Here is a 15532-nt window from a genome sequence, read left to right on the forward strand (position 1 = left end):
ACCTTTGTCACTTACATTTTATTAAAAAATAAATAATTATCTTATAAAAAAAAAACCATTGTAAGTAGAATAATTAGTGGGATTAAGTTGGGTTTACAGAGTTGAATTATTCTCGATCCGACGGTATCAAATCAGTAGGAACCGTGTCTTGTATGCCGACTTTACTGTAAGCTTTGTAGCAGATCCAAGTGGATGCAAAGGAAGTAGTGGTTCAAAGCTGCTCGTTATCATCTATCCTCCACATTCCCTCCCATCTCAGCCATATAAAGAAGCCCTCGGAAACCGCCGAGGAAGGGTGAGAGACGGAGAGAGCAAAGTGACGCAATGGCCACCGCCACAGCCACCGGGATCGCCATAAACCACCGCCGTCGACCCGTCGCCCCGGCTCTCGCCACTCTTCCTCCCTCCTCTTCCTCCGCCTTATCTCCTATTCGCCCTTCCCTTCGCCTCTCTCATTCGCTCTGTTTCCTGTCCGGGAACCATTATTCGAAGCGAAATCCTAAGACGAGGGTCTGTTATTTAGGCGTCTCTGATGCTTCCTAACTGTTTTGGAGATCTTTGCTGCGGGTGTTGATGTTGCTGTCGCTTGTTACTTGGGCAGGGTTTAGCGGTGGTAGTTTGTGCTGCGACGGAGCCGCTGAAGGTGATGATCTCTGGGGCTCCCGCGTCCGGGAAAGGAACTCAGTGTCAGATGCTCGTAGAGAAGGTCGGTTCTTTTATCTTTTTGTTATCCATCATTGTTTTTTATTTGCTTGATCGGTGATTGTTTTTCATTATGACCGTTTACGGAGGTGACCCAGTTTGAATGAGAGCAAAAATATTGATTATGCATGTTTCAAGGTGAACATGTCTAAAAGTGCTCCAACAGTTTAATCGTACACTCATGTTGATGTGGAACCAATTAGTTTATCTTTTATTTACATAAATTTAATTAGTTTAGGGATCTTTTAAATTATCATATGACAACATTTACTCAACAGGGAGACAAAGGAAGCAAATGCAAAAACATGAAAGAAATTAAATTTATTTTTGATTGAATATTGTGAATCTTGACTAAAGATTTATCTCTACAAATAAAAAAATCTATCAATTAAGAATATCATCAGGAGAGGATGATTATTTTTCAAACCAAATTAGAATTATTACCTTCTTCAATTGGAACATATTATATATTTGACTTAATACAATTGTAATCTTTCTTATTTCTGTATTTTCCTTTTTATTCTTGTACTTGAGCCTATAAAAAGGGGCTAGAACATTGTAATGCATCAATAAGAAAACAAATCAATGAATTGAGTTATTTTCCCATGTTGTGTATGAGTGGTGCGAGGCCACAACTTGCTTTCTCGATAGAATAATTCTATTGTCCATGTGTGGCATGTGCAGAGGTGTGAGGCCTTTATCTTAGGAGTATTCTCCTTGAGCCAAAACGAGTCTGGTAGTATCCTTTTATTTTTCTATTGTCTTTCGGTTACTAACTTTTTTTCTCTCTTTCTATTCCTCTACTATCAAGAAAAAAAATTCGCTGGCACTCATACTACATCACATTTATTTTTTGAATAAAATAAGCTTCATTAGCACTGCTTTAAAGAGACAATCAATTCAGAATACAAAAAAAATATGTAAGTCTGCTTCCCAGGAGTGAGCCAACTCATGTGAGCATCCAGAATTAGCAAAACAAATTCACATTTTACTAAGATGATAAAATTTGACAACCTTGCATTCCCAGCGACAAAGTGACTTGCAGGATTTATCCTAAGCTCCAAGATACCTGAGCTTTTTTATTAAGATAATCGATAATTTCCAAAGCATCTGATCTGATAATGATATTTCTTCAACTCTCTAGTGTTCACCTTGAAACTGCAACATGTTCACCTTTAAGAAATTGCTTCTCCATTGATATTCAGTCCAGTTGTATTCATCTTGAAAATTGCAGCATGTTTGTTGCTACTATAGATATAATGAAACTACAACCCAGTCTAATGTTACCATAGGAAACATATTTCCGGATTTTGTAGTTGTCACAATTTAAAGCAAAATGTAAAATAAGAAAGAAAACATTTCATGATTTTAGGTGCAGCCCTGACTAGGAACATAAAGGGCATAATTTATTTGTCTTGAGAAGCTAGACTGCAAAAGTGGGTTCAAGTTTTGGTTCATTTGAAGACAATCTACCACGCAATCTCACTCCTAATACATATATGTGCCATGTTTTACATTTTTTTTGTTGTGAAACTATTTTTGGGAGTTGAAATTCAGATTTGTTCGTATATTTGTTCCGTATAATTCTTTCACTGGCATCCTAAATGTATGCGCTCAGTTGTAATGTTAAATAAGATCAGATTCTTGTTCTTGGAACTCATGGAAACAAGTTTTGTGGTTAATAGTTTGTGGCTTTTCAAGACATTTCCTTTTTCATGTTATCCATATTCCAGTATGGTTTGGTGCACATCTCTACTGGAGATCTTTTGCGAGCGGAAGTATCATCAGGAACAGAAATTGGAAAGAAAGCAAAAGAATACATGGACACTGGCATGCTTGTCCCGGATGAAATCGTTACTGATGTATGGTACACCACAAGCATGTTGCACTCTCTAAATGTCATTCCAGTAACTTCTAACTGATCTGATCTATGACAGATGGTTGTTTCGCGGTTATCACAAAAAGATGTGAGAGAGAAAGGATGGCTCCTTGATGGATATCCAAGAAGTTCTTCACAAGCAGGGAGTCTTGAAAGGATGAAAATAAGACCAGACATATTCATTGTCCTTGAAGTATGTCGAGTATAGTTGCAAAGAAATTATTTATTTTTGTTAGATAAAATTGATTCATTTTAGTGGTAAAATTTAAGTTTCCGATGCTAGAGAAGTGTGTCAACAAATGTCCATATTGCTAGTCGGTACCTAAAAGATCTTAACTGCTCGTCTGTTAAGCTTTTCAACCAAATAACAATACAGCTATGGAATGATTATTTGAGTTGTCTGAGTTAGGAAATCTTGTAGTTCCTGATCAAGGTGATAGTATCTGGATGCTATTAAATGTTTGTTATGAAATCTTATGTTTTACATAGCTGAATTCCATCTTTCATTTTTTTCATTCTGATTCATGGTACATATCTAGAGTATAATTCTTTTAATATTTTCCTCTAGAGCTAAAAGATTCTTAAATAATTAAAGTTCAAGCTTATTCAGTTCTTAAATTGTGAGAGTTCTTATGTATAAGGTCTATGCATGCAGAAATACATGAGTTGATATGAATAACAGAGAATCGTTTAGGAAAAATACACATTAATGCACATTACATCAGAATTGCAAGGGTTGCTTATCATGTTTAAAACAGTTGTAGTGTCTAATAGTGTTAGGCTAGTTTGCATAGTTGAGCTAATGTACATTACAAGGCTTCAAGTCATGGTTCGAGACTTGTGCCCGTCATTGGTTAGACCGTTATGGATCTGGTATGTACCAGTTGCTGGTTGGAACAGTATAAATTTGGTATATACCATTGGACCGGCACATGGTATGGTGGACATACCAAAGAGAAAGAGGAAGGAGGAAGATGAGGAGGAGGTGGAGGAGGAGAAGGCAAAGGAGGAAGTGGCAGAAAAGGAGTACTTGAGGGGGAGTAGGAAGTGATGATCTGCCATCACACTGTGGTAGTGATGGCGGGGTGACAAGTAGGACAATGAAGAGCAGAGGAGTAGGGAAGAGAGGGATTTTGGGAGAAATAAATGGGAAGAGAGGGTTTTTGGGAGAAATAAATGGAAAGAGAGAGGAGCTTCTATGAAAAAAGAAAAAAGAGAAAATTGAAAAAGGGGACAATTGTAAGAAGTTGTCACAAAAGAAAAGATAGGGAAAAGATAGGCGTATCGGGCGGTAGGCTTATCCTTTGTACCTCCAATTTTTATCATTGAAACTGGATGGTAAGCCCGGAACCCTAAGGTTACTGCATGATAATCTCTGTTTCAGACTGCAAAATTGCCTGGTCCACCTACCTACTGGTCTGACTGGTTTTTTAATTGGTACACAGCACATAGAATACTGTGAGTAGGAATAAGTGAAGAACAGATGAATTAGCATGCCATGTAATGTAGTTTGAAGATGAATGGTTATGCTGCTTAGCCGGAAATCCGAGCAAATGATTGAATAAAGAAGGGCGTGTGGTTTACATGTTATCATCATTATTCACCATTTACATGTAAGCAAATTTAAAGGAGAAGAAATCACCATGTATTCATCTTCTTTTGAAAATTACCCCGTAACTTGATAAACACAAGATTTACATATGTAAAATCAAATCTTCCTTGTTGAATTACTCTGGAATCTATTGAATAGTGAACATTTGTGCTTAGTTTTTCAGTTATATTGTAGAGTTAGACCAAAAGTAATTTAACATATGTTTACAGTATGATAGGTATCTTAGAAGTCTGACAAGGTAACTGTGTATACTCCGAATTAAATTAATTTCAGATTTAGTTGATCTGCTTCGCTGACCCATGACCTTGGCATTTTGACTTTTCATAGTTTACCTGTTAACATTCAGGTTCCTGATGAAATTCTAATCGACAGATGTGTTGGAAGAAGGATGGACCCAGTTAGTGGCAAGATTTACCATCTTAAGAACTTTCCTCCTGAGACAGAAGAAATTTCTGCACGATTGATTACTCGAACTGATGATACTCAGGAAAAGGTCAACCTTTCTTTTTTCACTGTTTTTCATGCTACGTATTGCTATTTGCTTTTTTTCCAAAGGAAACTAGTTGAAACCAGTGGCAAAATATTTAACTTCATTTAAATTAGGGTTTAGATACAAGACCATACTGGCTATCTTCAATGGATTCACCAGTCTGACCTTATAATGGTACACAGTATGCTGCCATACCAAAGTAGTGCCAGCAAATGAAGCATATTTTTATTATTTTCTTGGTGGTACACCAAATTATACCATTGTACCATACAGCTTCATTGATAAATTGGTTAAATCAGTGATTGTTATAATATATAATGACTATCAAAAGTGTTATTTAAATGAAAATGACAACCAGAACAAGTTGTTTCCTTTCCAACAATATTTAAGACATTTTCCTATGCTTCATTATAACATATATGATTGTTTGGTGATAAGTTGATGGCTTTTCTGGTTCTTTCATGGCTTTTTTATTCCTACCATTTAACTTACTTTTATAAGTTTTTTTCTTCTCATGATGTGCTTTAATCCACTATGCTTTACATTAATCATATGTAGAGTTTCCCTATTGGTGGTAAATCGCTTGTGGGAAATTTTTTTCTCAAGTCTTAGTGCTCCTGGGTTGCTGTTGCAAATTTCATGTCAGCTTACTAATTCTACATTGACATAAATGCTGTCAAAAAATCCAAAGGTGGTGTCATTTGAAAAGAATAATTTCTCTCTCTTTTTAAAACATTTTTTGTTGGTTATTCATGTTGCAATTGTTTCCCTTCAAACATTCTCTAGATATTGCAAGCCTCTTCATCCTGTAACTTTGAGTATTTTATGTATGATGCATTAGGCTTTATGAGTCCACCAGGCACATGAGTTAAGATTGTCGTCGAGAAATTTATGCATTCCTAGAATTTTGGATATCATTGTACATCAGAAGTTTATTTCACTATTTCTTTAAAACCAAGTCATCTAAGTGTAGATTCTTTTATATGGCCAGGTTAGATCGCGTCTTGAGACACATAAACGGAATTCTGATGCTATCTTGCCGACATACTTTGACTTGCTGCAGAAGGTGTTTGTTACTTCAGGTGGTGTATAAATTTTATAAGAAATTTGAGCAAAAAAATCTTATATAAAAAATGCCAATAATATAGGTTGATGGAAATCGTCCGAGAGAGATTGTATTTCAAGAAATTGATGCCCTGCTGCAGAAGATTCGTACTGATGCTGTAAAGTTCAAGACCTTGGAGGTAACTAATGGTAAATACATAACTTACAAGGCCACAAACAAATACTACTAGTCAGTTGCAGCTTCATCATCTGAAGCAATACAATGAAACTTTAATTACATAAGTATATAATCAGAAAACCATTATAACCTGTGGATATTAAATTTTATTTTAATGAAGGGATAAGATGGTTGCACTTGATATTGATATTGGCTTAAACCAACATATATCTGTGAATGGTCTTAAATGATTAATATCATTTGTCTACTTCTGAAACTATAGGGCATGACAGTTTCCACCTATGTTTTCTTATAGGATGGGAGTTGATCATGAGCTTGTTGTTTTATAAGGCCTTTACAGAATCTTATGTACTTCACTATATTTTACCTCGGAAGAATGGTGTATTTCTTTTAAAACAATTCAGTTATGCTATTTCTTCGTATCTTTGTAGAATTTTACATCTATAAGTTAGGGGCAGCAGGTTTAAGCATGAGAAAAAAAATTGCATCAGGGATAATGAAATACAAGGCAGAAAAATGACATTAAAAAACAGCAAGATGGTACTCATTATGTAAATAGCTAATTGGAATCCATTTGGCCTTTCATTTAGCCTCACATTATAAAATCCCTTATTTCCTGGGTCCATTTTATTTAGTGGCAATTTTAAGAGAGAATCAGCAGTAATCATTTGGGTTTGAAATATGGCAATGTTGTTCCTTAACTGCATTTATTGCAACAGAAGAATTATCCTTTCTATATATGGTTGTCTCTCTTAGTTCTTCTCGAAGTCCTACTTTGTATCCTGGGTTTAGAGAAGGAACAAATAGATCAATTTTATTATTAATGGTTTGCAGAATTCTAGTTATTAGGATTTATAGAACTTTCTGTAAATGAACAGATTACTACTTATTATATCACTGGATGACATAAGTTTACGTTAACTTTTCACAAAAAAGACCTACTGGGCCCTTTACTCCGCTTTTAGGAATAAAAGAGAACTTCCTAAAAGCAAACACATAATAGATGATATATGCATAGTCAAGGTTAGATTAAAGCCAGTCAAGCACCCGAAACATAAAGTAATTATTGTCCTTTATTTGCAGAACTAGACTTCTTATGTAAAAGATATCAAATATCCTTTATAGTTTATAGTGTATAAGTCCTAAGGATGAAGAATTTTACATGCTAAGCAACTTACATTTTGCTTGATTAAATTATATGCTTGTGTTTTACTCTAAAACTCTCAAGCAAAGATTGTTTTGTTTATGCTTTAATAAGACAATTATGTTCCTTATTGTCCCATATTTTTTATTGTCTAGAAATATAAAATACTTTTAATTGTCATTTATGTTTGGAACAATCACAAATTATGATCTCTTGTTGCATTTTTTTTTCCTTTCTAGGAAACTCAAATAGCAATCTGAAACTGGCAGCTTCAAGCAGGGTACATATAAATTTGTTAATTTAGTAAACTCTACAATTGTTGGCAACTGGTTCATAATAATGTGTTAGCTGATTGCATAAATTTCTTTTTTGCTTCAAATGCTCCCCCCAGGATAACTGGCGAGGTATTCCTACAAGGTTGAATAATATTCCTCATTCCAAGGAGATAAGGAAATATTTCTATGATGATGTGCTGCAAGCTACTCAAAATGCTATAGAAGACAAAATACGTAGATTGAAGGTCAGCTATTTGTAACTATTTCTTCTTGTTAAAGTTTAGAATATTTGATCCAGTTTATAACAAATCAAGATATTCTTTACTTGTCTTGTCTATTTGCTTGTGCAATCTGAAATTTTGACCTTGTTTTCGCTCACAAGTTAAGACCTATAATTTAATGTCAAGATCTATTCATGGTTTAACTTGCCTCTGATTTATGCTCCTGACTTGGGAATGATTAAATCTCCCTAGAGGAGGTCTTGCTTTACTTTGTTTAGATATTTTTCAATAGGTGAACTTGTTTCTTGGTTCCATTAGCTTGGGTGGCATAATGTGCTGACTTCTAACCATGCTGTCTTCGATTATTCATGCCTCTCAGTCCTACCCCTGCCATTGATACACCTGTATGACGCTTCAATTGCTAATGCTCTATGATGCAATTCATCTTTCGATTTTTATCATTAGAGACTACCATTCAGGACACTGGCTGGTTCATAGCTGAAACATGTGTATAAGTTGAGTGATTAATCTCTCTTTTACTAAGTGTCTTAGATCTTTTATCTTCTTTTAGGAAAGTTCTTATCATATTCTCATCTATACAGAATCAGTTCCAATCCTCAAGGAAATTTTACCTTTTTTAAATCATACAAAATATGTTCTTAATATTCCTGTATATGCTTACTCTCCAATTACTTCATATTCTTCTTTTAATTTGTTCTTGGTGCACTCAATTTGGCATAAGGCACTCTGATACTTAAATGATTATAGGTGTCATAGTTTCATTAGTGCTCATGATTTTTTGAAAAGGTTCGCCCAATAGAGACAGGAAAAGAAGGGAGTTGGTTCTTTTCTAGTAAAGAGTAGCATTTAAGAATTGATATATAATCGTCATTGGACTTTGAAGAGCCACTCCACAACAGATTATAAAATTCTTCTTCACACCAAATGCTTTCATTCATGAACAACCTAATTTTCACATAAAAGGTTGATATCTTTTTATTCTATACTATTTTTATAGTCACAATATTATATATATCAATATGAAAATGAGATCATAGGAGGGAACTTTCTCTTTGTGCCAAATTTAGCATGTCAGTTGAATTGCTTTAGGATTCCTTCATTCTTTCATCATTCATCCATATTCCTGATTTGGCTCTCATTCAGATAAGTACCACTAGTGAACCAATCAGTTACCTATCCTAAGTTTGTGGTTTAGTTTGATCTCCTTACTGGCTAACAGAATTACATATGTGGAATCCTCCTAGTTTAGTTTAGCTATTTACTTTCATAGTTATTAGTTATTAGTTATTACCTTGTTTCATCCTTGCCATTCTCATGTGGGTTATTTTGCTGAAACTAGTATTTCTTCTGCAAATTAATTTGCTAGTATAGATTTTATTGATCTGCTGGTGTTGCAGGTGGAGATCAACATTCCAGAACTTAACCCAGAAACGGTAAGAATATTGGTAATTCTTATATATAGTTGTTTCGAAGATGACAAAGCCCTTTTCCCACACAGGATGTTTATCGAATAGGAACCCTTTTGGAACTTGTACGAACTCTTGCTCTTTCATTTGCTGATGATGGAAAGCGTGTCAAAGTAGGCCATCAATTCTGGACTAACACAATTTAAATTTGAAGTTTTCGTTTAGTTGTGGAATAATGGTTGATTTTATTCATGTTTAATAGGTTTGTGTTCAAGGTTCAATGGGAGAAGGAGCACTTTCGGGAATGCCATTGCAACTTGCTGGAAGCCGGAAGATTATGGAATTTATGGATTGGGGTGAATATGGTGCTCTGGGAACCTTCATTAATATTGGGTCCATAGGTCTGAAATAAAACTATTTTTTTTTTAATACTAGAATTACTTCTTGTTAAGATGCTTCAACTTTTATTCCTTGCAAGTTCATTAACTGTGTTGGGCACGACTATTAGAAGCCAAAATTTCAAATATAAGTCTAGTACTGATACCGGCTCTTTAGCATACTGGTACTGGTACTGTTGGGCACATCTGCCCTCATTTCAATCTATACAGATTGAAACCCCATTGATCTATACAGATTTAGTTGGAGGAGGTGGAGATGGAGGAGAGAGAGAAAGAGAAGATGGGTAACAGAAAATGTGAACTGTCATTATTATTTTCTTAGAAAAGGACATGGATATCAGGTGTTAGGTTGTTGTCTAGTACTTTTGTGTACCAACCTATTTACTCCTCATTAATTTCGGTATGATGATCTTATACTGAACTGAACAAGATGAAATCACCAGGTTTGGTTAAATATTTGCTTTATCGGCTAGGACGGTGATTTAAAATTTTGAATCTGGTTAAAGACAACAAACAACAAATAATGTTGCAACTATTTGGGGTTTGCTCTATGGATTTTTTTTTCCACCGCTGTGCTCTATCGGAGGTAATATCTTTAGTTAAACAAGAGTATTTAAATTTTTTCTTATAGTTTTAGTCAAGATTCGTTGTACCGTAACATATCGCTTAATATGGATGGTATGTACTGATCCAATAGGGAACCGATATGGGTGGTATAATGGTATGCCCTCATGTATCATATATTGGTACACTCGGTATGATTTGATATAGCTCAGTACATATTATACTGACAACTGATCGGTATACTGGTACGTACCATACTGACAACTGATTGGTATACCGGTACGGATTGGTAAAGCGAACCATGGTTTTAGACTTTTGGTTTTAGTAAAGTTTTTTAAGATCTCTACTTTTTGCACCACTAATGTTAATTATCTCACCGGAACTATTCACAGCATCTATAGTTAATTATCTCTAGTACATGTCTATACAATCTTAGATGATTCTCATCATCTTTTTCTCATTCAATGCTACTTCTGATTGTTCATGAATGAAATATTATCTTTCATACTAATTCCATACATCAACCTCAACATTCTTATGCCATTTGCACATACTTCGGTAAATATTGTTCTCAACAGTTTAGTACTCAAATCCATAAAGCATGACTGACCTAAAAACTGTCAAATAAAATTTTCCTTCAAGATAAAAGATGGTCACACAATTGATGCCCCTTCCCACTTTAATTGCCTAACTTATTCTCTAAGATAAGAGATAAAAGTAATTGGAATCTCACTATCCTTTTAAATATTGGAACTTTTGCAGGATAGACCACACAAATTTGGAATCATTATGCTAAGTAAAAAAGAATACTACAGCTATAGACCACTTAAGGCATTTAACAGACCTAAAACATATCATTTTCAAGCCTGCATAATTTCTCTTTTTGCAGTAATTTCCTGTTTCATGATGATTGACCTGATTTCTAGAAGAATATTTTCTGGAGAACGGATCTAATCTTAAACCTTGTTCACCATTCTCTTTCTATCTCACTGCTTCTAGACCCTTGAAATCTATGTGGTCACAAATATACCTTCTGCAGATTGAATTTTAAATAATCTAGATGATCAGTAAACTCAATAGTTGTCATATATGCTTCCAGAAAATTTAGAGAACAGTATTCTTGTTAAGTTTATGATTCTTCAGCAGCTTGGTGAGCATTCATTCTTTTGTTTTTGCTTTTTGCCTTTCATTTCATTTTGTAAAAAGCAAAAAGTTAACATTTGCAATTGAAGATTTTCCATTCAATTTATATCTCTTAGACATGCCCTAACTTTCCTTTATAGTATTTTTCAAATAAAGAGGTTATTTTTTTTATTTATCTATTAATATATTTTCTCATTTAGTAGTGTAAGGATGTTAGTTGCTATCCTATATGGTCTATAGCTATTTTGTAACCACCTAATTCTGCAGTTATAAGAAGCATATATATTAATGCTATCCCCCTCTTACAACTTTGAAGCATCTGCTATGTACGCCTTCTAATTGAAATCCTATGCATCCCAGATGGGACCGAACCTGTAAATACTTATTAGAAACAGCCAGATTTAAACATCATACTTATTGAAAATATAAACTTTATTTTGAAATACCACAACACTACTTGTTCTATTAAACAGATGTATTTGATCTTGATTTTCTATGACCATAACCTTGAAACATATAGAAAATAGACACTGGAGTTGTTAGTGAATTGAAGAAAAGATTACGTGTAAACAAGGAAGCTCAGATGGCAACAACCATGAGAAAGTTATTCTGAGACACCATGGTTTCTTCAATAACAATTGGATGAAAGTCAAAGAACATAATCTGATCAGGATGATGCATCTTAATTTCCACTGCCTGTCTTGAAACCAGCCTTTTACCCAAGTACCAGTGTAAATTTTTGGTGATTACTTGGACAAACTTGAGCTCATTAAACTTATTGATAGGCATACATTTGTCTGTCGTTGAACTTTACTGGTTGTATCTATCTTGTTGTCTACTATTTCAAATGACAGTTAGCAATTCAAATTTATCAAGAACTGATAAATTTCTCAAATGAGAAGATAAATTATTCCACAGATATAAAGTCAAAACATGATTGCTTGTTATAAGCTACAATCCAGTTGAAGCACATCAGTACTAATATGCATTGATGTACACCTTCACAAGAAACCTTTTGATAATGTCATGGCTCATATTTTTTTGCTTATGTAATCATGCAGGAATTTACAGCTGTCGGCACTTATCTGATTTTCATTTAGGAACTTCGTAACCAACATGTGTGTTATATAATATATAAATTTTTCCATTTCGATTTGTAAATTTTTTATGAAATTCTAGGTGCCAGAGAGGTTGAAGAACAGGATGATCTATTTATTCTTATGGCTCCCCAGAATGCTGTTGGGAACTGTATAATTGACGTGAGTAACTGGTCAGAAAACTTTCTCTGTTCAGAGTACATTCAGTTATTATTTGGCTGACTAACCATTAATTGTATGTTTAGGATATGAAAGCTATGACAGATGCAGCTGGTGACCGTCCTGTGATTCTCGTCAATCCTCGCCTTAAGGTTGTACAAATGTTTCTTTGTCTTCCTCATATTTCTACAACAAAGGGATGTAAAATTCTATTATCATCTAAGATGAAATCAGATGTAGGGGATTCACTCTCTTCCTCAGTGTACCCAGTTGAACCACTTGATCTACTGTGGTGTCCCAAACACATTGCAAGAAAGATGCTTAAGAACAAAGTCTATTTGCTATATAGAATTCTCAAAAAAATAAACCTTAATTGATAAAATCATGGCAATAATTTCAGCACATATTTATATTTCAGACAAGTGCACTAGAACATTGTTAGGCTTGTAGCTTGTTTATTAGCTCACCCTAACTTCTTAAGATGCCTTATGTGCTCATAAACAAGGCTAAGTAGGGTATTACACTGCCTTGATAGGGATTGCATTTAATAAGATACTTCATCTCCATGTAGTCTATCTATTTGCTATCTTTCGTTGTTCTTGTTTAGACAAGAACATTGAGCCATGTTAGTAACTTTCTCTCGTAGTGACCTTTTGTAAACCGATGGCTTTAGTTCATACTGCCAATTGCTGTCAATTGTTTTACTCTCTATTCTACCTTTTTTTTAAAAGAGCGATCAGCTTCAATTGCTTGTGTGTTAATGAACATGATTATGCTGTGCCTATATAGTAGTTACATTGCTCTTGCTTGTTTGATGATCTTGAAGTTTTCTTAGACCAGACTTACATGGAGATTTTTGTCTCGTCTTTCTCCTAACTTTCCTTGCCCCACGTGATATTTACAGGATATGCCAGCATCAAGTGGCATAATGCAAGTAAGCGAAACTTTTCACACTGTCACTTGCTCTTCAAAGACTCGTCTCTAACTGTTGTTTCTAATCAATGCCTCAAATATTGAAGACAATGGGAAGAGAAAAGAGATTAGAATATGCTGCATCATTCGAGAACTGTTACTTCTTTCGGCTACTATATTATGCAGGAACACAGTATCCAATCATGGGCGCTTTAAGGTTAGCTCCCAGAAATTTGAGTTCTTTTGTGCTTGATAAGTCCCAAGTCACATGCAGTATGTACTTGGTAATAACTCTTGAAGGTTTTTTTTTTTTTCTGTAAACATAGACAACAACGGCAGTCTAGCCGAAGTGAAAACTAAAGGAAAATGCCATAACCTCTGAAACATTTGTTCCTTTATGATTATGGATTCTCTTGGATAGCCATGTTTATGGAAACCAAAATAATCTGTGTAGGGTTTCAACCTTTTCAGTTTTCTATTTGTTTGCAATTGTTGCTGAGGACATACAATTTCTTATGCATTTGTAACCTTGTTTATTACACAGGAAGTACTATATATTCAATGTAGATGTTTGTACAACACAGAACAGTTTTATTATCGTTTTTGGTTTAAGATGGACCACTGTAGACCATCAGCTCCTATTTGGGATTCAATAAGACAAGTTTACTTGTGTTCTCAATTTCTCATCATGCTATTCTTTTCGTCCCTATTCTTTGTCTGTTACTAGATCAAATGGTCCTTTATGTAGCTGGAATCTTATAGTACACACATTTAATTTAACATCATCAACCTCCTTGGTGCAGGATGTCTTACCCACATGGGTATGAACTTTACAAGAGGATTGATGAATCATATGGAAAGGAGAAGTATAAGCTGATAGCCACATTTCCTAAAAGGCCAACCAGTGAGGAGATCAATGCTGCTTTTGAAGGAAAACCGAGGCAAGCAATCGAGTCTCCTTGTTTGATCCCTATCTTTATTCCAAGAAAAAGAAAGGATAATATAGTTCGTGAGGAAATTATTGTGTATAAACAAAAATCCGACTTCTATTGTTCTCCTTAAACTTAATTTGCTGTGTCATTAATGCAGAGATAGAGAGAGAGCTACCGGGATCTGGTATGGTACATCACTTACCACGAGAATTCAGTATCAGATGCTTTTTAAACTTAAATAAAAGATAATGTAGAACAATCTGACACCATGTTTAGGGGTTTCTTGAGTGGTATACTATGAGCTGGAGAGAGCATTGGGCAAAGCAGGAGGGCGATCTGGCATTCAGTAAAACGTGAGTCCCCTTTACTTTTACGTAATAATTTGAAAGGCATCATACCAGTTTCATCTTTCTCATTTCACCATTCTGATATGGAACTGCTGCAGGAGAATGAAGTTTAATCATCTTCTTTTTTTGTGTGTAATTATTGCCATTGTAAATCCTTATATATTGAGGGGGTAGAGGTTGAGAGTTGGCAACCACTCGAAGCCTTCCTTTGCTAGTTTTTGTCTCACATGTTTCCTCTGCTGCACTAGCCATTCTTGTTCTACTGCTACAGTCGGAGTAAACGGATGGTTTTAAGTATTACTGTACGTGAATGCAAAATTACCATCTATAATTGCATCATGCTTTTGTCAATTTATGAGGTAGTTTATAAGCATTTTATATTAGTTAACAGATAATTTTGTAGTGCAAAGAAGAAGTCTTATTGCTGTCCATATGAGAATAGAGCAATTGACATGTAAGTTTCCTATGAAAATTATCTTCCACAATCATCTGTAGGAAAATTTAGACCTTATGACGATTTCAGTTTAATTATAGTGTGATGAACTGCAATTTATGTCCGAATGACTTTACTTCTACGGAGAAAACATATTTCCTGTATTCTGCTAAAGCTCAGCATTGATCTCCATGTATGTCCAGCATTGACCTCATCATGTAGTTTTCACAATTTTATGCAAAATATCAAATAAGAAAAAAAATTAGAGACCGTAAGGAATTAGAGAAACCTTTGAAACATCAATCGTTTTCTTGAACATACATCAAAATATGCATGGGTATCAATGATTGATGGTGTGGATATCGATGATGCTTGTTCGATGATGGATATAACTGATATGGGTGGGTTTACACATTTGTCCTGTGGCCGATCTATATAAAGATATGATCAGATGAGATTTCATAATTTTAATCTAACCTTGGCTTTGTAACGTAGCAACAGACATTCTTTCTAACTATAAATTGTTTATAATCATAATTTGCAGTTTTCTTACT

The 15532-nt window shown here is 34.6% G+C and overlaps 1 protein-coding gene across 4 annotated transcripts; it reads left to right on the forward strand.

Annotated features, from left to right (window-relative positions):
• Positions 1-260: 260 nt before the first annotated feature.
• On the forward strand, positions 261-14896 carry LOC103980566 (probable adenylate kinase 5, chloroplastic). 4 transcript variants are annotated; one of them, XR_671338.3, is made up of 20 exons: positions 261-510; positions 602-706; positions 2436-2564; positions 2640-2774; positions 4540-4686; positions 5675-5749; positions 5832-5937; positions 7310-7350; positions 7462-7590; positions 8985-9020; positions 9086-9166; positions 9256-9394; positions 12278-12357; positions 12441-12506; positions 13259-13288; positions 13374-13483; positions 14070-14207; positions 14356-14382; positions 14475-14551; positions 14644-14896. XR_671338.3 is itself a non-coding variant. In XM_009397005.3 (19 exons), the coding sequence occupies exons 1-19, from the start codon at positions 325-327 to the stop codon at positions 14497-14499; spliced, it is 1785 nt and encodes a 594-aa protein (XP_009395280.2). In that variant the 5' UTR covers positions 261-324; the 3' UTR covers positions 14500-14896. The 4 variants fall into 4 exon arrangements, 3 of the variants coding, with proteins under 3 accessions (XP_009395280.2, XP_065013869.1, XP_065013872.1); XM_009397005.3 differs by having other exon boundaries at positions 14475-14896; XM_065157797.1 differs by lacking the exon at positions 5675-5749 and having other exon boundaries at positions 14475-14896.
• Positions 14897-15532: the final 636 nt, after the last annotated feature.

This window comes from Musa acuminata, chromosome BXJ1-4 (genome assembly GCF_036884655.1).
Source record: "Musa acuminata AAA Group cultivar baxijiao chromosome BXJ1-4, Cavendish_Baxijiao_AAA, whole genome shotgun sequence".
Classification (NCBI taxonomy): Eukaryota; Viridiplantae; Streptophyta; class Magnoliopsida; order Zingiberales; family Musaceae; genus Musa; species Musa acuminata.

Coding starts and splice junctions, on each gene's coding strand:
- LOC103980566 (XM_009397005.3), top strand. CDS start 325: ATGGCCACCGCCACAGCCACCGGGATCGCCATAAACCACCGCCGTCGA. Junction 2,565..2,639: donor CGGATGAAATCGTTACTGAT/GTATGGTACACC, acceptor GATCTATGACAG/ATGGTTGTTTCGCGGTTATC. Junction 5,938..7,309: donor GACCTTGGAGGTAACTAATG/GTAAATACATAA, acceptor TTTCCTTTCTAG/GAAACTCAAATAGCAATCTG.